The sequence below is a fragment of the Apodemus sylvaticus genome, chromosome 23 (genome assembly GCF_947179515.1).
Source record: "Apodemus sylvaticus chromosome 23, mApoSyl1.1, whole genome shotgun sequence".
Taxonomy (NCBI): Eukaryota; Metazoa; Chordata; class Mammalia; order Rodentia; family Muridae; genus Apodemus; species Apodemus sylvaticus.
The window spans coordinates 17,926,486-17,951,423 of NC_067494.1; the positions used below are offsets into that span (position 1 = coordinate 17,926,486).

General features: G+C 45.9%; 1 protein-coding gene across 1 annotated transcript; it reads left to right on the top strand.

The window, feature by feature from the left end:
- The first annotated feature begins 8,392 nt into the window (after window positions 1-8,392).
- Window positions 8,393-14,216, top strand: LOC127673532 (ensconsin-like). Its single transcript, XM_052169199.1, has 6 exons — window positions 8,393-8,469; window positions 8,692-8,963; window positions 10,069-10,285; window positions 13,005-13,179; window positions 13,406-13,503; window positions 14,186-14,216. The coding sequence occupies exons 1-6, from the start codon at window positions 8,393-8,395 to the stop codon at window positions 14,214-14,216; spliced, it is 870 nt and encodes a 289-aa protein (XP_052025159.1).
- The last annotated feature ends 10,722 nt before the right edge of the window (window positions 14,217-24,938 follow it).

Consider the following 24,938-nt stretch of genomic DNA (forward strand, 5'->3'; position numbering starts at 1 on the left):
TCACTGAACATGTAGTTTCAGAGTTGTAATGCTCGAATGATTTTTGTATTTTACTGTGTCAAATGATTTTTGTTGGTATTTGTGATTGTTTCACTAAATAAGGTTTCTAAGAGTTGCTATTGGTTTTTAATGTATAAAATCCCCTGCTTGAGAGCTACAAAATACACCCAGATTCAAACTGACTCTGTGGTTGTTTCTGTTTGTCACCGATGAATCCTTACCCACCTGAACGTTGAAGATCCTCACCTGAGGGACTCCCATACCCGAATGGGATGGTCTGTGACAATCTACAATGCTCAGTGATCAGTAAAAACTGGGTCCATTTCAGAGGTCCTCAAACTTAAGGATACTTTACAACCACTTATATGATTTGATAAATCAAGCATACCCAGGCTTCTTCCCAGAGTTTCTTGCTTTCTTGCTGCAGTGGGAATTTGTGGTTTTTATAGGTAGACAGAACACCCTCAAGTGTTTGACATTTCTAATTTATTGGGTCTTCTGTGGACCAGGCAAACACTCTGCAGCCTTTCAGGGTTTCTGATTCAACTAAGGGACCCTAGGGTTTTCCAGTGCCACACCCTCCTTACAGATTCCCCACACCTCAGGTCAAGGCTAGGCCAAGTTCCATTCTCCATCTCCATTCTTGGAATGTACTGGACAGATAGTCACCTGATCCTCTGGAAAGTCCTAGACAGAGTTCAAATTCATGTCTTGCTTGCTAGCTAGTAGATTTAAAGGTCGATATGCTTAGCCAATACGTTTGAATTGTAACCTTGCTAATGTAACCTATACCCCTAAAAAGCATAAAAATTGCTTGTAATAGCCATTTGGGAGGTTGCCTTCTTGTTATGCGCCTTGAGGGTTGACCCCGATGCTCTGGAAAATAAACCTCTTGCTTTTGCATCGATCTGCAACTCAAAATAACTACGACTAATGGAGGGTTGTGGTCTTACATAACAATTCAATGGTAGAACTGGGAATCTGGGTTTCTTAGTTTCCAGATGAGACTGCTGCTGGTGGCTCAAGGACAAGGATAGAATAAAGAGGAAGGAAGTGCCTCAGTATAATGATACAGCAGTAATACACTACATTCAAAATACTGTACAACTGGATAGAACACACTAGAAAGTCTGTTAAAATGTCAGGCTCGAGGATGGCTGGGAGAGGGGAAGGTGATTCCATGTCACAGGACAAAATGCTGTAGTTAGCAGCAGTGTCATTATCTTCTTCCAAAGTCAACCATTTCCTTTTGAAGACCAACTCAAAAAAAAGTCATATTTCTTTAAATAGGACTGGGGTAAACTATTTACCTTTATTGAGAGATAAGCAATGTCAAAGAGAGATATTTCAATGAAAGGTTAGAGTACAAAAGTTACTTGAGATGGCCCAGGGTTACCCAGTGAGACCTTGTCTAAAAATTCTTGTAAAATAGTGAATATTCAATGTTCTGAAATTGACAAGTTTCTCTGCATAATCTTGTCAGCTAAAAATGTTTCAAGTTACAGGAGAGGGGACAATGACAGGTATGGAGATGCTATACTTCACCAGGAGCTATAGCCTGTGACTCCGACTCCGATGGAGACATGTTTGGGCTTGTACTCTGGCTACCTGCTCATTGCACCATATAATGGAGCTGCCAAAGACCAAGAGAAGGACATACTCACCTATTCCTCAAAGACCTCTAGGCTACGGACAGCCTAAATGGCCTTGGTCTTGGCTGTTGCAGGACTCCTAGTATGCATTTTTTTTTTTCTGCTACCATTGCCTTATAAGTTTTTTTATTTTTTATTTTTATTTATTTATTTATTTTTGTATTTGTTTTGTTTTTTTCGAGACAGGATTTCTCTGTGTAGCCCTGACTGTCCTGGAACTCACTTTGTAGACCAGGCTGGCCTTGACCTCAGAAATCCACCTGCCTCTGCCTCCCAAGTGCTGGGATTACAGGCATGCACCACCACTGCCCAGCATCTTATAAGTTTAAAGGATGGAAGTTTGCCTGCCAACATGGGAGGGGGTGAAGAATATTTAAGTGTTTCATATGGTGGTGGGTCTAGGGGATCCTATGACAGACTTTCAAGAATTCTTTCAACAGCAGAGGGATAGGTGCTGTTTCGCCTCCTCCCTCCCCCCCTCCCCCCACACCATCTTCTTCCCTGAAACCTTCCTGTGGATGTTAAGGGACATCTTTACTTTGTTGATGTAAGGATGCTGGGAAGGCTTACTAAGTGACCCCTGTAGGACTTCTACCCTATTAACCAACTAGAGTCTGACATTCCAATTTAATTTCATGATTTTAGCCCAAGGCATGTTAACATTTAAAAAAAGTAATGGTGAATTATTTTGTTGTTGGCATAGTATTTTTAATAACACCCTGTAATTTTGTATGTCGTGATATTCTGTGGGGGTGGAGAACTCTATGGATTTACTTAACTAAACCATTTCTCTCATCTTGAATCTCTGCAAATATAAGTTGACTTTCTCAGTTCAGGCTGCTGGAAAAACTACTTCCTTGTGCCCACATATAAAAAGAAGTCACTAGCTCTCTGGACTTTCCTTCTAAAAGACATGAGTTCTACTCATGAATATGCCTCTCTCAAGAGATAATCACTATCCTGAAGTAGCAACTGGAAATATCATTACATTACCATGGGAATCCCATAGACACTTGTGGATGACACAGGTGTTCAGTTGATTCCAGTAATCTCGTCATGTTTTTTGGCTGTTTTGTATTCTCTAGTACCTGAAGCATAATGTCTGTTACACAGCAAACTTCAGCAAATGTTTATCAAATACACAGATTCATAAACAGCCACGACTCTGTTCCGTTCTAAGTAACTTCAAGAATGTTAAAATTCGCTGGGCAGTGGTGGCACACGACTGTAATCCCAGCACTCTGGGAGGCAGAGGCAGGTGGATTTCTGAGTTAGAGGCTAGCCTAGTCTACAAAGTGAGTTCCAGGACAGCCAGGGCTATACAGAGATAAACTGTCTCAAAAAAAAAAAAAAAACAAACAAACAAAAAAAAAACAAATCCCCTCCCCCCCCCCAAAAAAAAGAATGTTAAAATTCTATGCTCTAAAACACAAAAAACATTTGATGTCTGATTTTCTGATCTGGGATCTGGATTTCAAATCTTTAGTCTCTAGATGTTTTATTTATTCCAAGGGAAAGTCACAAAACCTTTGTTCTATTCAATTTCCAAATGAACTTTAAAAATCCTATTATAGCCAGCTGTAGTAGCACACATCTTTAATCCTAGTATTTTGGAAGCAGAGGTAGGTGATCTCTAAAAATTCAAGGCCAGTCTGGTCTATACAGAGAATTCTAGGAGAGCCAGAGATATGTAAGGAGGCCTGTCTCAAAACATATCATATTCTATTATTTTCATTGATTTCACCGGTCTTTTAGCTTCTCACTTGTCACTATGTTTTTTTTTTAAAGATTTTTATTATTTATTATATGTAAGTACACTGTAGCTGTCTTCAGACACTCCCAGAAGAGGGCATCAGATCCCATTACAGATGGTTGTAAGCCACCATGTGGTTGCTGGAATTTGAACTCAGGACCTTCTGAAGAGCAGTCAGTGAGCCATCTCTCTAGCCCATCATTATCTTGTAGAAAGAATATCTTGTGTGTTGCATGGATACGTCACCTGTGAACTAAAAAGCCTATGGTCTGTAGCTTTTGCAGGAAATATGGGTGGGAATCAAGTAGAGAGAAAGGATTCTGGGAGAGAGCCAGGAGGGAGATTTGCCAGGAAGATGTGTTGAGACAGACAAGATACCACAGGTAACCAGCATGTGGCAGAATGTAGCTAGGATAAATGAGACATTTTAAGTTATATCTAGTCAGAGAGGAGCCTAGCTATATGGCCACGGTATTTGTAAATATATTTTGAGTCTGTATCTTATTTCTGGGAGCAAGGGGGTGAGAGGAAGAACCAGGAAAATTTTTGCCAATGGCACTTTACCCAGAAACTCCATCCACCCACCCACCCCCAACCCCAATTACATTAGCATGTGTGTAGACTGTTGGTCAGACATGCCTCACTTCTGTCCAGAAAAGGCCAGTATTCCTGCCTATGCTCTTTCTACCTTTTTCCAGGTAGTACAAACTAAAAATGAAATCATCTATAACCTTATTTGTATCATGGATCGCCCCCCCCCCCTTTTTTTTAGATTTATTTATTTTATTTATATGAGCACACTGTAGCTGTCTTCAGACATACCAGAAGAGGGCATCGGGTCCCACTACAGATGGTTGTGTGCCACCATGTGGTTGCTGGGATTTGAACTCAGGACCTCTGAAAGAGCAGTCAGTACTCTTAACCGCTGAACCATCTCCCCAGTCCCCCATGGATTCTTTAGAACATTGAAGAAGGTGACACGTCGTGTCTCAGAATAGTATCTTAAGACACACAGTTACTTTAAAGGGAAGAAATTACATTAACTTTATGAAAACACTGAGCGAGTGTATTGACTGCTCTCTTTTGCTGTGATAAAATAACATGACCAAGGCTTGTGATTCCAGAGGGATAACAGTCTATCCTGGCAGGAAGTCACAGCAGGAAGTTAACTAGAAGTGGATTACAGACTTCAAAACACAAGCTTAGCCAAAACGCAAGCTTAGCACACAATTACTTTCCCAGAACTCTAGACCTTGATGAATTAGGCCTTTGTTTTCCTTTTGGCATGGTACCATCAGAAAACTGATGCTTATACCTACACTGTGGAAGCGGTACTGATTAACTATATTGAATGTCTGGAAAGTAGTTAATGGTATCGATGGACTGAATATTTAATTGTTAGACAGTGAGTACAGACTGGGGATATGGCTCAGTGTGGAAATTGCTTGATGTGCAAGTGTGAGGAATTCAGACATGAACATGAAAGGTGAACCTGGCCTCATGGCTGTAACTTTAGCATCGGGGTATAGACAGGTAGGTCCACTGGCTTGTTGGCCGGCTGGCCAGCTGACATGCCAAACTCCAGGTTCAGCAGGAGACCCTATCTGAAAATACAAGGAGAAGAAACGGTTGAGGAAGGGCCGAGTCTACGAAGAACTGCCAAACTGTTCTGCCTCGTGATTGTACCATTTTGCATCCCTATCACTCAGGCATGAGGATTCCAGTGTCTCCATGCCAACACTTTATTTTCTGTGTTGGTTTTATAATACCCAGCTTACTAAACTTGAGTGCTGTCTCAAGGTTTGGGTTTGCATTTCAGTGGCATGGCACGTGTGTTGTAGACTGTGGCAATTGGTAAGCGTTTGGAAAGATGTTTACTACAGACTTCTGTGTCTGCATGTGTGTGTGTGTCACCGTGATCCAGTTCAGGGCCTTGCACATGCAAGTGCTTTTGCACTGATCCCCATCACCAGCTCAGGCCACTTTTAAGTCCAGTAACAAAATGTTGCATTGTGGGAGTTACGTGTTTATTCTAGATAATGGCTCCGGGCCATATAGATATAGGTTGCCTGTTCAGTCCTTCGTGGCTTTTGGCCTATAGAAATTTTTGTTTGATGTTCATGTGTCAGTTTTTGTATTGTTGCCTGTGCTTTGGGTCCATAATTTAGTAACAGGTCCCATAATAGGAAATTTTCTGGATATTAGACCCTTTTTACACTTTTAAGATTCATCCATTTTGAGTTCATGTTTGTTGTTTAAAGGTAGAGTCCAGTTTCACAGTTTTTCATGTAAATATCACACTTCCTCGGTACTGGCTGCTGAAGACTGTCCTTCCCTGGTTGAGAGTCCCCAGGCTCTATGGTTTCTAGACTCTATTCTATCTGATTGGTCTACATGCCCGTACCATGCTGCTTCAACTGTAGCTTTAAAATCAGGAAATCTGAGCGGCCCAGTTGGTTCCTTTTCAGATACTGTAAAGTCCCTGTAGCCTCGAGCGCTTGTGTGCACTCAGCAGTGTGAGTGTGGAAAGGGTTCTGAGGAGGGATGATGGTAGCAGTCACCACCCATTAACTCACATCAGCATGGAAACCCCGGGAGTGCCTCTGTGCGTGCCATGCCCAGACCAGCAGCTGGATGTAAGGCAACAGAAGAATTGGAAAGAGAAGGACAGAGCCCCAGTTTGGGTTCCCTTGGCCATTGCCAGTTCATTGTCAGCTTGATGAAGACAGTCAAGAGCCCATTCCCTGAGCCCTGACCCAGGAAACCCAGATAGGCAAAAGTAGCCCCAAGTGCCTCACATTGCGTTTCTCTTTCTGAGTTCCCAGTCGACTCTCCTTGATCTTATTTATGCCACATCAGAATGTTTTTACATGTCACACACCCTCAATTGCAACTCTGGGGAGACAGCGGCAGGTAGATCTCTGTAAGTTCAAAGCCATCCTGGTCTACATAGTAAGTTCCAGAACAGACAGAGACTCTGTCTCTATAAACGCGCGTGCACAGACACGCATAGACATGCATACATGCACATGCACACATATGCATGCGCGCATACACAGACACAGACACACACATGCACGCACACTCACACTCACTCTAGGTGGACTTGATGGCAAGCCTGATGATCCCAGTTCCATCCCCAGAGCCATACTGCTAGAAGGAGAAAACCAACCCTGACTTTCCCAAGTTGTCCTTTCACCCAACACAGGCATGCACTCACGGAGGAATAAACAAATAAAGAAATAAATAAATGTGTGTTTTAAAATGTTTTCCCCCCTTGTTCTGGAAAGACTCAGTGAAGCAGTATTCAGCAAAACAAGATCGGGGAAGTGGGATGGGGTGGGTGGGAGGACAGGGGGAGATAAGTGGGCTTAGGGGACTTCCGGGGAGTGGGGGTCTAGAAAAGGGGAAATCATTTGGAATGTAAATAAAAAATATATCGAATAAAAAAATGTTTTAAGAGAAGAAGACAGGACTTACCTTGGTACCTCAGCATATCTCTTGGGTAGGAAGGTGGGCCCTCCTCCCTAGTTGTAGGCATAAGGGCTTCTCTAAACCCCACTCGGCAGGGAAGCCATGGGCTGCAGCTTTTACCACCCAGAGACTGCACCTGTCCTTCAAGGCCCCATCCGCCTTTGAGGAGTCAGCTGGGGCGGAGGGTGGCCATGCAGCTGGATTGATCCAGACCTGGCCCAGCACCATGGGAAGATCTGTTCTGCCCTCAGTCACTTGCAGCTCAGCAGGTCAGCTAGGGTCACATTGCTCCAGAAGCTGGGAGAAGCAGTTAGAGGAACTCAGAAGAGAAGGAGAAAGGGGGCATTGCAACTGTTCACTGACAGCCCTGGCTGGGTGACATCTGCCTGTCCCTTGTTCCCTAGTACTGGCTTAGCCAGAGGTGCCCAGCCAGCCTCCCTGCTGCCCATAACAGGTCAGAGTCTCAGATCTTTCTCATTTTCCCTCTCTTTCCAGCCTTTGGTCCCTCCATCCTCTGTCCTCCCATCTCCCTCCTCCCCCTCCCTCTGTTCCTCCCTCTGTCCCTCCCTCCTCCCTCCATCCCTCCCTCTGCTTGAGACACTTCAAGCACTATGCTCCCTCTTGCTCCCTTCTGATCCCTCCCCACTCTTCCCTAGTGACATCTGAACCTCGGAACCCATCTTTGGTCTTGTCTTCGTAAGTTTGTCCAGATCTCTGGCTGAGTGCTGGGCAAGCATCGGGGAGACCTGGTGCCTGCTCACTGTTGGAACTCTCTAGGAAAGGGTGGCCTACACTTCCTCCCCCTGGCCCATTTCCTTGGGGAGAAAGGGGCCCTTATGTAAGGACTTATCTACAAACGCCACACAAATGGGACCGTGTCTCTGAAATAACAGACATGTGAATGGCTGAGGGAAGGTATTTTCCAAAGCAGAAGAAAGCTGCTAAAGAACAGAAAAGTAGGACATGTGCTTAAAGGTCCTTTTAAATGGACTGGTAGTGTGGCTCAGTGGTAGGGCACTTGCTGGTAGGAAGCCTGGGGCTTAATCCTCAGCGTGGCAAAAAGAAAAATTACAAAATGTAAAACAAAAGGAGAGACAAGGCAAAGTAATTCCAGGTAATGTCCAGATAGAACACAAAGGCACTTTTAAATAGTTTATACTTTTTTTGTCGTTTGTTAATTTTTTTGAGATTATAATATAATAACATCATTTCCCCCTTCCCTTGACTTCCTTCAAAGGCTTTTTGACAAAACAAATCAAATCATCCATCAGATCTACTTTATTCCTGTCATCTGTATTGACTCAATTATACACTGTTCAGTTGTTAGCCGAAGGGGCCTTGTCCTGCACTGGAGTAGATATTTGACATAGTTTAGAAATTGTCTTAAGTTCTTAAAAACACTAGATGGTCTGTAGTTTGTCATTGGATGTCATTAATATGAAAATTCTAATTCTTGAGTTTCTCTGAAGCCAGAGCCATAAAATAGAGCAGGAAAGATAGCACCTTCCCTTCCATGTTTTCCCCCGGTGCCCGCAGGACTCTGTCTCCTTCTAATCTCAAAGCGAGGTCACCGGCCCGGGCCGGCCTTTGGTGAGTGTGGTGGAGGTGTGTGGGAAGGTCCATCCTGGCGAATCAACTGCTGTCTTTTAGCCAAAGGATCTTTGAACTGGGTCTCCTTAGTGGCTCCTTTTCCAAATTGACCACAAACAGAAAAACACTCCTATCGGACCGTCAGGTTGGTTGTACACATGGGTGTTCTGGGCTCCGGGTAGCCAATCCTGAGCCACCCATTGTCCTTGTCTTCTGGCCCAGGCTCCCTTCCAAGTCCATGCCTCACCTGCCCAGTGCTCCCCGGCCTGCGTCCTCCCTGCCGCCCTGCTCAGGCAAAGAGCCTTCTGCTCAGGCCCACTCCTCCGCTCCTGGCAACATCTGCCCTTTCAATAGAGAAGGGAAGGCGGAGCCTGAGAAAAAAGACCCGGAGAAGAAAGTAGCCAGTGAGCCCCCAATAAAGGGCAGGGCGCCATTAGTGAAGGTGGAGGAGGTCACAGTGGAAGAGGGGACAGCCGCGAAGCCACCTGATCCTGGTAAGAAGGGACCAGCCTGTGCTGGGGTGCGGGTTGGTGCTGGGGTGTGGTCAGGTGCTCTGTGCTTGCCCTGCCCACGAAGGGTTTTACTTAACTCCTTTTTCATTACTGGGTATTGGAAATTCATATTCTCATTCTTTCTCTTCCCCTTCTCCCTCTCTCCTCTCCTCTCCTCTCTTTCTCTCTTCCTTCCTCTCTTCTCTTTCTCTCCCCACACCACTCTGTATCATGAATGCACTAACTCATCCTACTAAATCTCTAAACACAGGTGAAGAGCATCTTCCCAAAGCACTCTTGGGGACAGACATGTGGCAGCGAGCCTGCCTGTCCCTGGCAAGGCTCTTGCTTTCTTGTGTCTAGGGTCTCCCGAGAGCTCTGGGTAGATTCTTTTGAGACACAGTCTCACCTTGTACTCAGGCTGTCTCCCAAGTGCTGAGATTAAAGGTGTGTGCCACCACACCTTCCAGAAAAGATGACACTTAGCAAAGTTATAGCGGTGCACACCTGTGATCCAAAGTCAGGCACCTGGAGCAGGAAGATCGCTAACTGGCTCTGAACAAGCCCCAACTACACCAAAATCCTGTGTCCAAATAGGGAAGGTGGCGGGGGTATTTTAAACCTTAATCAGAATAAATGAAAGGAGCCTCTCCATTGGATGCCACCTGCCCTGCCTGAGTCCCGGGTGTGGCCTGGGTGCTAATGATGCCCATTAAAAGGCTTTGATGCTGTGGTTAACTAAGTTACCAAAGCATAGAGATACTTGCAATAAAAGGCAAATGGAGAACCTTGCCTTCATTCTGCTCAGAGTCAGGCTTCCCACAGACCCTGCCACTTGGTAGATAGTGCTAACTGATGTAACTGCTATAAAAGAAGACTTGGTGACAGAGTGTGAGCTGGGTTGGATGTCTCACACATGCAGTTTTGTTATCGTTGCTTGGCTACAGAAGAATATGGTGGAACCGTGAGAACACACTGCGGTGTGTGCTCCCTTCTCTTTGAGAACGATGGACCCCAGGCCTGGGGTGTGGGGCACGCCAGTGTTTGTTCTGTACCTTGGATTTTCATTTCATTCCACTTGGTTCTCTCCTTGTACCTATTTGTACAGCTGCTCCAGCCTCGGCCCTCAGTCCAACCCCAGCCCCTTCTCCAGCTCTGGACACAGCACCATCGTCCACCGTGAGTGCCAGCGTTGTTCCTAAGACTTCTGCAGGCACCACTGATCCCGAAGAGGCTAGGAGGCTGCTGGCTGAGAAGAGGCGCCTGGCCAGAGAGCAAAGGGAGAAGAAGGAGAGGGAGAGGAAGGACAAGGAGGAGCTGGAGAGGTAAATCTCCCTCAGACCGGCCCTGCCGCCTGAGAAGGCCTGGAGCCTGGTCCCTCCCGCTCCCCTCCAGCATGTGGAGAGTACAGTCCTTTGCCATCCTTGGTTTACTGAAGTTGAATATGGAGCCCAGGGCTTGTCTGTGCCAGGCAAAGACTCTGTCATCTGAGCCACATCCCCAGAACTATGTTTAAAATCAAATTTTCTTCTGAATAAATAGCAACATATCAACGCGGATAGGAAAATGTTTATGGGTTGGGGGAAATTCTATCTAATCAAGTAGTCACATCCATTTTAAGTAGCCTTTTCTGTTCTCTGAATGCTCCGAGCAGGTATGTACAGACACACACACACACATACACACACACTGATCCATATGTGCAGATACTGAACACACAAGCAAGTCACATGAAGAGGCTGCACATATGCCTATGGTTTCTTCTGTTATAACGCCTTCTGCTGCCTGCATGTGCCTGTAGCCTAGGTGGTGTTCCCTATGACCGGCTGACTGGGGGCAGAAAGACTGGGGCCTGATTACTGATGGCTCTGCAAGTTATGCAGGCACCACCCAGAAGTGGGCAGCTGCAGCCTTACAGGGGACAACTCTGAAAGACACTGGTAAGGGGCCCTCTTCACAGTGGGAGGAACTTCAGGTAGGACACATTTTGTTAGAAGGGGAAATGGCAGTTAGTTTCTCAACTAGTTACTGACTCATGAGCAGTAGCCCACTGGAATAGCCGGAGGGGGAGGGCCTTGGAAAAAGCATGACTGGAGAATTGGTTAGAAAGACATCCGGGGAAGAGAAGTGTGTGGAGGGATTTCTTCAAATGGGCAAAGGACGTGAAGATGTTGTGTCCCCTGTAAACGCTCATCAAAGGTTACTTCAGCTGAGGAGGAGTTCAGCAATCAAGCAGACAGCAGTCTGTTCTGTGGATAGTCAGCTGTTTTCTGAGCTGCAGCTGCTGTGGTGCGCCAGAACTGCCAACAGCAGAAACTAGGTGCTGAGCCCCAGATATGGCGCTATTCCCTGGGGTGACCGTGACATGACTATATCGGACCACTTCACTCGTGGAAAGGACAACACTTTGTCCTTCCTGGAGTAGAGACTTATTCTGGCTAAGGACCCGCCTTTCCTGCACATAAGGTTTCTTCTGCCAAAAGCACCATCCGGGGAAGAGAAAGAATGAGAATATGAATTTCCAATACCCAGTAATGAAAAAGGAGTTAAATAAAACCCTTCGTGGGCAGGGCAAGCACAGAGCACCGGACTGCACCCCAGCACTGGCCCGCACCCCAGCACAGGCTGGTGCCTTCTTACCAGGGTCAGGTGGCTTCGTGACTGTCCCCTCTTCCACTGTGACTGCCTCCACCTTCACTAATGGCGCCCTGCCCTTTATTGGGGGCTCACTGGGTACTTTCTTCTTGTGGTCTTTTTTTCACAGGCTCCGCCTTCCCTTCTCTCTTGCCAGGGCAGATGTTGCCAGGAGCCTAGGAGTGGGCCTGAGCTGAAGGAGCTTTGCCTGAGCCGGGCGGCAGGGAGTATGCGGGCTGGGGAGCACCGGGCAGGGGAGGCATGGACTTGGAAGAGAGCCTGGGCCGGAGGACAAGGGCAATGGGTGGCTCAGGATTGGCCTCTGGGGGCCACTGCTCAAAACACCACAGCCATGGGCATGGACAGACAGACGGACAGACAGACAGTGTTCTGGTTACAGCCTGTTATAACACTCTGACCTAAAGCAATGTAGAGGAGGAATCAGCTCATTTGGCTTATGCTTGGCACGAGTCTGTCTGTGAGGAAAGCCAGGGTAGCAACTCAAGAAGCCCCCGCCCCCAAGCTGCACCCACTGAGGAATGTGCTCGCCTCGCAGGCTCACTCACTGGCTCATGCATTGCTAGCCTTCATAGACAGCAAGCACTGCCTGCAGCTGCCTGGGCTCTGTTACAAGGTTAACAGCCAAGACAGTCCCTCACAGACAGGCCCACATTCCAGTCTGATCGAGACAGTCCCTCAGTCCCTCAACTGCCACACTCCCATCTCAGGTCCCGGACTGTCCAGTTGTCCAGTTGGTAGTTAACACTAACTGTGATGATGTGCTGAACCTGGGCCTGGTAAGGCTAGTGTTAGCAGTTGTTCCTGACAGATCTGGCGACCCTCAGGCCTGCTGGGGGCCACCATCTTGGCCATGCACACCCTTCAGTCCACAAGGAGCTTATATTGCCCAACTTCCTCCTGACCTGATACAGACATTATTAATCTCATTTTAAAAGGTTGTTTTGGTTCTGGAGATGGCTTAGCAGTTAAGAGCACTGACTGTTCCTCCAGAGGCCCTGAGCTGGACTCTGCAGGCACCAAGCATACATGTAGAGCCTGAATATGCGGATACACAGGCAAAATTCCCTTCACATGGTATTTTGTGTTAGATTTCTTATTCGGGTGTAATTACTTAACATTCATGGTAATTGCTAAAAATAATCTATGTTCAGATATTCAAGTCTCCCCCTTTAAAATGAATTGTAGACTCTCTGGAAAAGCAAGCCACCCCCCAAATATCATTGTTTGATCGCTGCTTCTGACAAAAATGAAGCCGTAGGGCGTTGGGGCATGGAGCAGCAAAGGTTCCATAGCCATGGTAGACTGTGGCTTCCTCCGGGGCTTTGACCTGCTGCCCTTGCTAGACCTGGCCTCTCTTCAAAGAAGTGCCTTCCTTCTTGTCTTTTCAAGACAAAAGATAGAGGAGTTGTCTGGAAGGGTGGCTGAGGAGGGAAGTCATCAGGAAGAAGAAGCCTGCAGGCTGGAAGCAGAGCAGGAGCCAGAGAAGGAGGAGCTGGTGCTGCTGCTGGCAGAGGAGGAGCGGGAACAGTCGGAGAGGGAGGAGGTGGAGCGCCTGCAGAAGCAGGTGTGCGCCCTGCCCCAGCCCAGCCAGGGCTGTGCCCAGATTAATGGGGTGCAGAGCGGGTGTGGGCTACCCAAGCTGGCAGCAGCTCCACCGGGGTTCCCTCTCAGAAGGTCAGGGCTGCTAAGCAGGAGAGGGGTTGGCAAAGGTGGGCAGGTGCTGAGAAAGGTGTGGGGAGCAGGGTTGCCAGACTGGGCATCAGCAGTAGTAGTGATCTGTTTCCAGAAAGAAGAGGAAGCCCAAGTCCGGGAGGAGGCAGAGAGGGATCTGCAGGAATGGGAGAAGCATTTCCAGAAAGAAGAGCAGGTGTGCCTGTAGAGGAAGAAGGTAGGGCCTGGGCAGGGGTCAGAACCACAACCACATGGTTCTACCTCCTTCCTGGGTCTCGAGTTGCCTGAAGCCGAGAACAAAAGGTCAGGAACAAAATGTCCTACCCTTGCCCAAGAAATGGCCCTCTGTATTAATTCCAAGAAAGCTGCCAGAATTTCCTCCTTCCCCAAAGCAAGTTGTCCTATCACAGCAGTTAAAATGGTTCCAACCTCTATTAACAACTCCAATTAGGACGAAGAACAGTGAATTATATTTTCTCGACGTTTTAATAATCTGCTACTGTTTTGTTTATCGCTGGCATGTGCCAGGCTGGGGTGCTTTGTGTATCTCATCAGCCTTCTGTGTGCTTTTTTTGCCGCAACTTGAAGAGATTATGAGAAGAACCAGGAGGACTGAGGCAGCCAATAAGGTTCTGGCGTGGCCTTTCTAGCACTCTTCTGTTGTGGGAGGCAGGGCCCTCAGGCTGGACCCGCTGACCTTGACCTTGATCATATAATGCCTGCCTATTTCCCAAGGGCTGGGGACTGCAGGCCTGGGCCCTGCTGGCTCTGACTTTATTTCCTTTCCAGTCACCTCCCAGCTTAGCGATCAAACCTAGGCCCTCACAGCTACCCAGTGAGCACTCTACCACTAGGAACGTCCCTTTAACATTCTTATATTGGTTTCTTTCTCTTTCTAGAAAACCACTGAGCAAAGAAATGGTGACATAGCCAAAGGAGTTCTCGCTGGAGAGACAGGTACTTCTTCTGTCAGCGCACATGTGCATGTGTGTGCCCACAGAGGCCAGGAGAGGATGTCAGATCTCCTGGAGTTAGTTTCAGCTGGCTGCAAACTGCCTGGTGTGGCTGATTATAACCACTGAGCCATCTCTCCAGCCCCTAAGGCAATGGTTCGCAGCCTGAGGGTCACACTCCCTTAGGGGGTCAGATAGCCAATATTTACATCATGATTCATAACAGTAGCAAAATTATAGTTATGAAGCAGCAAAAATATTTTTGTTTGAGATGGATGGCCACAGCATGAGGAACTGTATGAAAGGGTTTCAGCGTTAGGAAGGCCGAGAGCCCCTGGTCTAATGGGTGACTTTATATGTACACATCTTGCTAGGATTTTGTCTGTTTGGGGATTTTGTTTAAACTAGTTTAAACTGTCTCATTCTGTAGTTTCTGTACAGTCTAGATCTGGATTCTAGGTGCACCTGAGTAAAATCTCGAACTCCTTGTCTTCCTTCCTCAGACTCCCAAGTGCTAGTGTTACCGAGCCTGCATTACTACCCCCCAGGTGAAATTTAAATTGTCCATAACTTGAGTTTATTACAAGTCTTAGAATAAAAGATTTAAACATCCCCTCTCTTAATCCTGAATTCAAGAGAGAGGTACACTTTAAAACATGCTGATTTCATCATAACTTGTTCTTAAACTTGTAACTGTGGTCTTTGGGCAAGTTACTCTTTCTTGGAAATCTTAAAACAAAAGTAGCTTATATAAAAATGCAATCAGCCTTCATTTCTGTAGTCCCATCTAGGATCAGTTTCATCTCTGTGTGAGGGTCTTGGACAGTGGCAATCTCGTGCTTGGTCACTGACGCGCTAGTTGCTTTGTCCAGAGAGCATTCCTGTGTTAACCCTGTCACCACAGATCTGCTTTGCTTTGTTTTGCTCAGAATTGAATCTACAGCTGTCCCAGAGCACCAGCTCCCCCAGCCCCACTGCATAACATGGTGTTTCCAAGACCGTTACTGCCAACACAGGCAGTCAAGGATTATCAGACATTTTAAGATAGCCCACCCTAGGTTTGAGTCAGATGTCAATAGGGTTGCCTTAAGCTGGACTCCTAATTCTGAGTCGCAAATTAGTTGGTAAAGTGAGGGACACACACTGTGGGCCTCCATTTGTGCGGTCACATCCTTCTAAGTGTGACTGAATTCAACTGAGTTTGTGAAGCGTGGCTTCCTCTTCTATGGTGATTTGCTTTGAATCCTTCAGTAAAAGTGTTCCGTGTCAGCCAGTCAAGTCAGTCAGCCACTTCATCAGTTGGTTTGATTTCAGTGTTTATGTCCAGAACTAACTTAGTACAAACAAAAGCAATAGTAACAGTTATTTCTGCCCTTCAGTGAAAACTTTGCTTGTGTTAACGCATTTAGTAACCTGTCAGGCAGGTCCTGTTATCCAGGAAGGATTAGGGTTTCCCTTGCTCAGGTTCCCACAGGCAGTGAGATGTACCATCAGGTGAGAGATCCAGGTTCTGGTCCTAGAGGGTGGTTTGATGGCAGCAGGTTAGTAAAGGTTTGCTCTCCTTGTGTATGCAGAGGTGTCTGCACTGCCAAGATGAACTCTCCAGGAAACGGAGAGTCTGCACAGAGCCCACAATGAGTCGCTTCACAGCTGTCCAAAGGAACCACAGAGAGGTGAGCTCAGCAACTGAGGCCTTTTTCACTGAGTGAAGATGTGTGTGTGTGTGTGTGTGTGTGTGCTCGCGCATGCACTTGCGTGTGCGTATTACAAAGTGCTGTGTTCACCCCACCCAGGTAGAATGCCAGAGTTTAACAGGAAGGTTTATTTTTCTCCTTAATTTTTTGTAGAACTTGTATCTCTAAGAAAAGAAGAGTCCCTTTTTCTTTACTCCTCATCTGAGATCTGAGTGTGTCGTAAGGACAATAACCAACAGCCGGTTGACCTCACCGGTGCAGGCTGGCCACCCTGGCATCTTGGAAATCTAAAGCAGAATTAAAAATGTAAGGCCATGTGGGACACAGAGAGAGTTCAAAGCAGAACGGTCTGTGGAGAACAGAGATGGAGAGGAAGGGGAAGGGGGTCCCGTTCATCCTGTACCAAGAGTGCTTCGAATGCCACAGTTTCTGATGTACAGAAAAGCTGGGTACAGAAACCCCAGGACTTAAGGAAACTGAGGCAGGAGATTGTTGGAAATCTGAGACTGGTCAGCACCACAGAGCGAGACTGATTAAACCCAACACAGATAGGATGGTTGGTTCGTGACTGATTCCAGCATGTAGGAGACTAAAGAAGTTGGGTTTGATGCCAGCCTGGGCTACAGAGTGAGACCACCCGGCCCAACTCTACAACAAGGAAAAACACGTGAAACACAAACAAGAAAAGTAGATCACGGTGGCACACACTTATAATCCCAGAACTTGGAATATTGAGACAGGGGTATCTGAAATTCAAGGTTACCCTGCCTCCGCCTCACCTCTAGGTTGAGACCCTGTCTTCATGCAGGGACAATGAGAACTAATTTGCATCTTCACCAGCCATGTATAAGGATTCAACCCCCATCCCCATCCCCCCTAGCCCCCCACCCCACCCCGTCCCCAACCCACTGAGTTCTTGCCAGGATCTTCAAGCCCCGAGCCCTCTTCTCACCCATATTCTTTCTGCATAACAGATTCCCCATGAAAAGCTTAGAGAATTTTATGGGCATCAGATTCTCAGACTGGTTGACCTGTAACTCACTGTGTAGACCAGGCTAGCCTCATTTGCAGAGATTCCCCTGCCACTGCCTCCTGAGTGCTAGCACTGTAGGTGTCTACTACCATGCCCAGACTCACATAGAGTTGAAAAAGGGTGGGACCAGTAAAATGGTCAGCAGGTAGAAGTGAGGGTCACCAATCCTGATGACCTGAGTTCTATCTTCAGGACCCACTTACCTGAAGTGAATACCTGAGGTGAGCCCCAGTTATGCCAGTTCCTTGGGGTAAACATTAGTAACTTGGGGGACCTAGTTACTCTTCAAAGGGCCTCTAGACACTGATTAGATCTTCAAGTCTCCAGAGCCCCTGCCTGGTTCCCACAGCTCTGATCTGTCCATCTCTCTCTAGTGAGCAGATCTCTGTCCAGACCATGATACACTTTGTCCCCAAGACTTTCAAAGAACCACCAGACCTTGAGAGCTGTTTGTGGCCTTACTGAGCCCCAGTGGGGACTTCTGCAGGCTGAAGTCTCTGGGGAGCATTCTTTCCTAGAATCTCAGAGATAAGGCCAGCCCTTCAGTTCTTTCCTTCTCAAAGGCTGGCTGACTGCTGGGTGCTGGGGGCTCCTCTCACTGCCTCCTTCTGTGACAATGCAACTCCCCACAGTCCTGTTTCCTGGTGCTTCACAGTCCCCTCTGGATAATGACCTCCTTACTCTCCAGATGGAAGTGACAGGGTTGCCTTAACAAAGCACACAGGCTGAGCTGGCAGGACCTTTTGTGTGGGTGTGTGTACACTCTGAGCTGTGAGTCCGGAGCCTGGGATCTGCCTGTCTGACCGCCTGCAAATAACAATAAAATAGAAAAGGCATGGCAACCTGACAATATATTTGAAAATATCTTGTCATCCACACAATAAGGCCGTGAAATGGGAGCCTTTATTATGCCTCTTAAAGCCAAATGATCCAGAAGGCATCTAAATCTTGACATAAACCACACTGATAAGGCTAAACTGCTAAAAATCCATTTCTCTTGTTGGGGCTTGGGGTAGGAGAGCAGTAATTGAGAAAGGTTCTGAGACAGGGTTTATTTGTGTAGCACTGATGTCCTGCCCTTACCTCCTGAGTGCTCCTTGAATGGCCCGTGCTGCTACGCCTACCCTTTCTTCTGATGCTCAGATCCAGGTTATTTCCTGTCAATCAAAACAAGAATGCTTAAATTTTTGGGTTTTTTTTTAAGATTTTATTTATTATATGTAAGTACACTGTAGCTGTCTTCAGACACTACAGAGGAGGGAGTCAGATCTCCTTAGAAATGGTTGTGAGCCACCATGTGAGTTTCTGAGGAACCGCCTCAGAGGTACAGAGCTAAACAAAGAATTTTCACCTGAGGAATATCAAATGGCTGAGAAGCAGCTAAAGAAATGTTCAACATCCTTAGTCATCAGGGAAATGCAAATCAAAACAACCCTGAGATTTCACCTCACACCAGTCAGAATGGCTAAGATCAAAAAGTCAGGAGAAAACAGGTGCTGGCAAGGATGTGGAGAAAGAGGAACACTCCTCCACTGCAGGTGGGATTGCAAGTTGGAACAACCACTCTGGAAGTCAGTCTGGCGGTCCCTAATTCAACGTTTTATGCTTATATTTTACATTGAGATGTATTTCTGTCTCCTACAAATGGCAAAGATGCTTAAAAACAGAAATCACTTTTATAGAGAGCATGGTGCTCTAATGTGCCCCCAATTGGTGTCCCCAATATGCTTAGTCCCCATTTTCTTCCTTGTTTCTCATGATGTGCATTCAAAACAAATAAATAGAACAACAACAGCAAAAGCAAACAAACAAAACCTTAGTTCATGATGGGGCCACAAAGACAGGCAGTGCGCGCTGACAGACGCCAGCCCTGGAGACGAGCCACATTCAGTCCCTGTGTCCTGCCAGGTACAAGGAGCACCCCAGCTCCCGGAAGTCATCCTCTGTCTGCCACCCTTGCTTCCACATCTCTTGCACACAAACACACACACACACACACACACACACACACACACACACACACACTCAAAGCCAACAACCAGAAAAATTTGTTTTCTGCTGGGAACAGTAACACAGACTTGCAATCCAGCATTCAGGAGCTTGAGACAGGAGAACATAGAGTCTGAGTCCATTCTGTGCTGCATAGTAAGAACTTATCAAAACAAATAAAAAACACCAACAAATAGAACACCTGCAGTGTGCATTATAATAATTAGTTTCAGCCAGGAGGTGGTGGCACATGCCTTTAATCCCAGCACTTAGGAGGCAGAGGCAGGTGAATTTCTGAGTTTGAGGCCAGCCTGGTCTACAGAGTGAGTTCCAGGACAGGGCTACACAGAGAAACTCTGTCTCAAAACAAACCAAAAAAAAAAAAAATTAGTAAGTAGAAATGTTGCTTTTTTTTTCCTTGTAATTTATCTTATGAGAAAAATGTCTTCTGAGACTGCAGAAGTTGAGGGAGCAGAATGGGACTCTGGGCAGTTAACTGTTTTTCTTTCCAAATGAAATAAAAAAAGAATGTAGCATTTTAACCACAAAATATAATATTTTAACATGATAGATGTTATTGTTTGTGTCAATATTAATTGCCAGTTATGAGAATGGCAATAGGATTTATTTAAATGCAAAAAAAACCAAACCAACCAACCAATCAACCAAAACAGAAACAAAAACAAAAACAAAACCTCATCAAAAAGCACTGCTATGTCCCATTCCCAGTTTTCTGAGGAACTGCCTCAGGAATACAGATCTAAACAAAGAATTTTCACCTGAGGAATATAGAATGGCTGAGAAGCACCTAAAAAAATGTTCAACATCCTTAGTCATCAGGGAAATGCAAATCAAAACAACCCTGAGATTTCACCTCACACCAGACAGAATGGCTAAGATCAAAAAGTCAGGAGAAAACAGGTGCTGGCGAGCATGTGGGGAAAGCAGAACACTCCTCCACTGCAAGTGGGATTGCAAGTTGGTGCAACCACTCTGGAAGTCAGTCTGGCGGTTCCTAATTCAAGGTTTTATGCTTATATTTTACATTGAGATATATTTCTGTCTCCTACAAATGGCAAAGATGCTTAAACACAGAAATCACTTTTATAGAGAGCATGGTGCTCTAATGTGCCCCCAATTGGTGTCCCCAATATGCCTAGTCCCCATTTTCTTCCTTGTTTCTCATGATGGGCATTCAAAACAAATAAATAGAACAACAAGAGCAAAAGCAAACAAACAAAACCTTAGTTCATGATGGGGCCACAATGACAGGCAGTGCACGCTGACAGATGCCAGCCCTGGAGAGGAGCCATGTTCAGTCCCTGAGTCCTGCCCAGTACAAGGAGCGTGCCAGCTCCCAGAAGTCACCCTCTGGCCGCCACACTTTCGTCCACGTCTCTTGCACACACACACACACACACACACACACACACACACACACACATACAAACACACACTTAATGCCAACAACCAGAAAAATTTGTTTTCTGCTGGGAACGGTAACAGAGACCTGCAATCCAGCATTCAGGAGCTTGACACAGGAGAACATAGAGTCTGAGTCCATTCTGGGCTGCATAGGAAGAACTTATCAAAACAAATAAAAAACAACACCAAATAGAACACCTGTAGTGTGCATTATAATAATTAGTTTCAGCCAGGAGGTGGTGGCACACGCCTTTAATTCCAGCACTTAGGAGGCAGAGGCAGGTGGATATCTGAGTCTGAGGCCAGCCTGGTCTACAGAGTGAGTTCCAGGACAGCCAGGGCTACACAGAGAAACTCTGTCTCAAAAAAAACCAAAAATAAAAAAAAAATTAGTAAGTAGAAATATTGCTTTTTTTTTTCCTTGTAATTTATCTTATGTGAAAAAAATCTTATAAAACTGCAGAAGTTGAGGGAGCAGAGTGGGACTCTGGGCAGTTAACAGTTTTTCTTTCAAAATGAAATAAAAAAAAGAATGTAGCATTTTAACCACAAAATATAATATTTTAACATGATAGATGTTATTGTTTGTGTCAATATTAATTGCCAGTTATGAGAATGGCAATAGGATTTGTTTAAAAACAAAAAAACCAAACTAACCAACCAACCAACCAACCAAACAAACAAAAACAAAAACAAAAACAAAAACAAAAACTCATCAAAAAGCACGGCTATGTCCCATTCACAGTTTTCTGAGGAACCGCCTCAGGGGTACAGAGCTAAAAAAAGAATTTTCAACTGAGGAATATCGAATGGCTGAGAAGCACCTAAAGAAATGTTCAACATCCTTAGTCATCAGGGAAATGCAAATCAAAACAACCCTGAGATTTCACCTCACATCAGTCAGAATGGCTAAGATCAAAAAGTCAGGAGAAAACAGGTGCTGGCGAGGATGTGGAGAAAGAGGAACACTCCTTCACTGCAGGTGGGATTGCAAGTTGGTACAACCACTCTGGAAGTCAGTCTGGCTGTTCCTAATTCAACTTTTTATTCTTATATTTTACATTGAGATGTTATTTCTGTCTCATACAAATGCCAACGATCTCCAGGAGGTGGCGGCAGTGAGATACTAGGATGATCAATCAGTTTTCAGAGGCAGTCTGGTCATTTTATCTTCATTCCCAGAATCAGCTTGCTACACTTTCTGGTAGAGAGGATGCTCACTGAAGCTGCCCGGAGTAAGGACTTCTGCTCCCCTATATTTGCTCTAACTGCGCTACAGTGCTCAGAGAGGATCCAGTCAATTTACCCAGAGGGGATCTTTAGTTTTCCACGATTGACAATAGGATTCATTTCAATCAACTGAACCCACAGCCTGTAATGTATGAGCAGGCAGATGCAGGTGCAGACTCCCCAATTATCTCTGCCTCTTCTGGCTGCTGTGGCTTAGATGATAGCAGTTTCTTGGGGATAGGAAGCAGGATTTATTTATCTTATGTATATGATTACACTGTCACTGTCTTCAGACACACCAGAAGAGGAGGGCATCAGATCCCATTACAGATGGTTGTGAGCCACCATGTGGTTACTGGGATTTGAACTTAGGACCTCTGGAAGAGCAGTCAGTACTCTTAACTGTTGAGCAGTCTCTCCGGCCCATCTTCTTATACACAAAGTCCTCGGTTCTTGTCCACCTGATTAGGAAGGCAAGTTTCGTGATGGGCCCTGGGCCTTGTTTCAGGGTTCTCTCTGAATCATTGGTGGAATTGCAGTAAATGTTAAAGCAAACAAACAAAAATCCCCTGTAAATGCTGGGCTGCCTGAGCCCAGCGTTTAAAACCTGAGGGGCTTGTGGACCCCGAGTGTTCTACCTCTATCACTTCAATCGCTTTAATACTTCTTTTGTTTGTTAGTGTTTGTGACAGGGTCTGCATATGGTCTAGAACTAACAGTGTAGCCTAGGTTGGCCTCAGCCTCCCAAGTTTTGAGGTTATAAACATGAGCCACCACACCGGGTTGATAACTCCTTTGGAGTGCTCATAGTAAGGAGATACACATAGTTTAAAATATAAAGTACACCAGGAAGATCTAAGCAACAACTCGTGACAAATCGACACCTTTACAATGAAATACATAACTGTAGTAAATCACATAGGTTACTGTCCTAAATGATTTCAGATGATGTTTAAGATAAAAAACACTCCATGGTTTTGCCTACAGCCCAATTTCTGTCGAGGTCCCCTCCTCTCAGATGACACTAGCTACTGTCCAGTTGACATGAAAACTAACCAGGATACAGTGATCCCAGCAGACAGCACAATGTGCTCAGAACAGTTTCATTTAATTTCTCCATTTAATTGTCTGCCAACTCATAGGTCTCTCGATCCTACATGCATGGGACAGTCCCTAGGCTATCTATTCTGGTTGTGGGACTACTTGTCTATCCTTAAATAATTAACACATATCAGCATAACTTTAGTTCATAGCGATACTGAGTGTGGACTGCAGGTGAAATTCTGTGAGTTTGAGACCAGCGTGGTCTACAGAGCAAGTTCCAGGGCAGCCAGGGCTGTTACACAGAGATTCCCTGTCTTGGGAGAGAGAGAGAGAGAGAGAGAGAGAGAGAGAGAGAGAGAGAGAGAGAGAGAGAGGGGGGGGGGGAGGAAGGGAGGAAGGGAGGAAGGGAGGGAGAGAGAATGGAAGGGAGGAAAGGAGGAGGATGGGAGGAAGGGAGAGAGACAGAGAGACAAAGAGACAGACAGACAGACATAAGACCACAGTGGACTGAGCCCACCACATTCATTTTCTTCTTGGTTCAGGCCCTTCTAGGTTAAGCACATTTTCAAACAAAAGTTAAAATCAACTTGAGAATCCCCCCACCCTCTCTCCTTTAGAGGTGTGCTCTTGTGTGGCCTGAGTCATGTGTGGCCTGAGTCATTGCATTTCAGTCTCTCTGGCTGCTTGTGAATCAAGATGTAAAACTCCCAGTTCCCTGTCCAGCCCCAAGACTACCTGCAGGCTGCCATGCTTCCCAGCGTGGTGACCTTGGACTGAACATCAGAACCTGTGAGCCACCCTCAATTCAATGTTGTCCTTCATATGAGTTGATACGGTCATGGCGTCTCTGCACAGCAATGAAATCCTAACTAAGACAGCACTCTATAATAAAGGCGATGTTTAAAATATGGCGACCAATAGTGGATTTCAATAAACAATAGTGAGACAACTGCTTAGTCATCTAGCAAAAAGGATTAAATTTTGTTTCATGTTTCACATCATATAGGAAGATAAAGTCCCCGAGGCTCAGTGATCTCAGTGATCTAAGTGTAAAAAGAGAAACCATGAGATTACAAGAAGAAAACTTGAGTAGTTCTATTGTTACCTTGTTGCAGGGCTTGGGTTTCTGACACAGATTGGAAGTCGAGTTTTAGGCAAAGAACAGAAATGCTATGAGTAAACACCATTTGCACAGCACGAATCGCTTACAGAGTCTGGGTCTCTGACCTACCAGATTGCCATTTACGATATAGATCAGAAGGTTCACTGTGCCTATTATAAAAAAAAAAAAAATTAGAAGTGGAAGTGGATGTGAGCAAATAACGTTCAGAGACACAGACATAGCCACTGATGCATAACAGCCCTCACATGTGACACACACAGCCGCTGCTGTGTAACAGCCTTCACATGTGACACACACAGCCGCTGATGTGTAACAGCCCTCACATGTGACACACACAGCCGCTGATGTGTAACAGCCCTCACATGTGACACACACAGCCGCTGATGTGTAACAGCCCTCACATGTGACACACACAGCCGCTGATGTGTAACATCCCTCACATGTGACACACATAGCCACTGATGTGTACCATCCCTCACATGTGACACACACAGCCGCTGCTCTGTAATGGCCCTCACTTGTGACACACACAGCCGGTGCTCTGTAATGGCCCTCACATGCTGGCATGTCCTCTGTCCTCCTCTGTCCTTCTCTCCGTCCCCTTGTGCGCTTGCACTCAGGACTGCCCACTCACTTGGTCCTCACCACCAGTCCTGTGCTCTGTGCAGTAAGCAGTGGTGCCACTCTCCACAGCAAGGTCTTGCTCATTGTCCAGGCCAGGTTAAAGCTCCAGGTCTCTCTGCCTCCCCCGTACATGAAAGGATGTTTAACAAAGAAGAATTACTCCCACATAGTTGGTGAACAGCTGTGGGTTCATCACAGGAAAGAGGAGGAAGATGAAGGGAAAAGAGAAGGAGAAAGATGAGAAGAGCAGAGAGACGAGAGAAGAGAAAAAAGGGATGAGAAGAAGAGAGTCTAAGTCTTGTTCCCGTCCCTTAATTCCTCTGTGAAGGCAATGTGCTGGAATCTTCTACTCAACATTGTTCTATGCCGCCTACTAAAGCAGTCATCCTGTGGGACAGGGGTGGTGGACTGCTCGCTCAAAACCTTATGTGAGCCCCTAAGTCCACACCCTAGCACCTCACCAAACAGAACAAAATCTGATTTTGTGATTTGCTGTAGGAATTTTTTAATCCTCACCTGGGGTTTCAACCCCGACTT

Coding starts and splice junctions, on each gene's coding strand:
- LOC127673532 (XM_052169199.1), top strand. CDS start 8,393: ATGTTTTCCCCCGGTGCCCGCAGGACTCTGTCTCCTTCTAATCTCAAA. Junction 10,286..13,004: donor GACAAGGAGGAGCTGGAGAG/GTAAATCTCCCT, acceptor TGTCTTTTCAAG/ACAAAAGATAGAGGAGTTGT. Junction 13,504..14,185: donor TGTGCCTGTAGAGGAAGAAG/GTAGGGCCTGGG, acceptor TTCTCTTTCTAG/AAAACCACTGAGCAAAGAAA.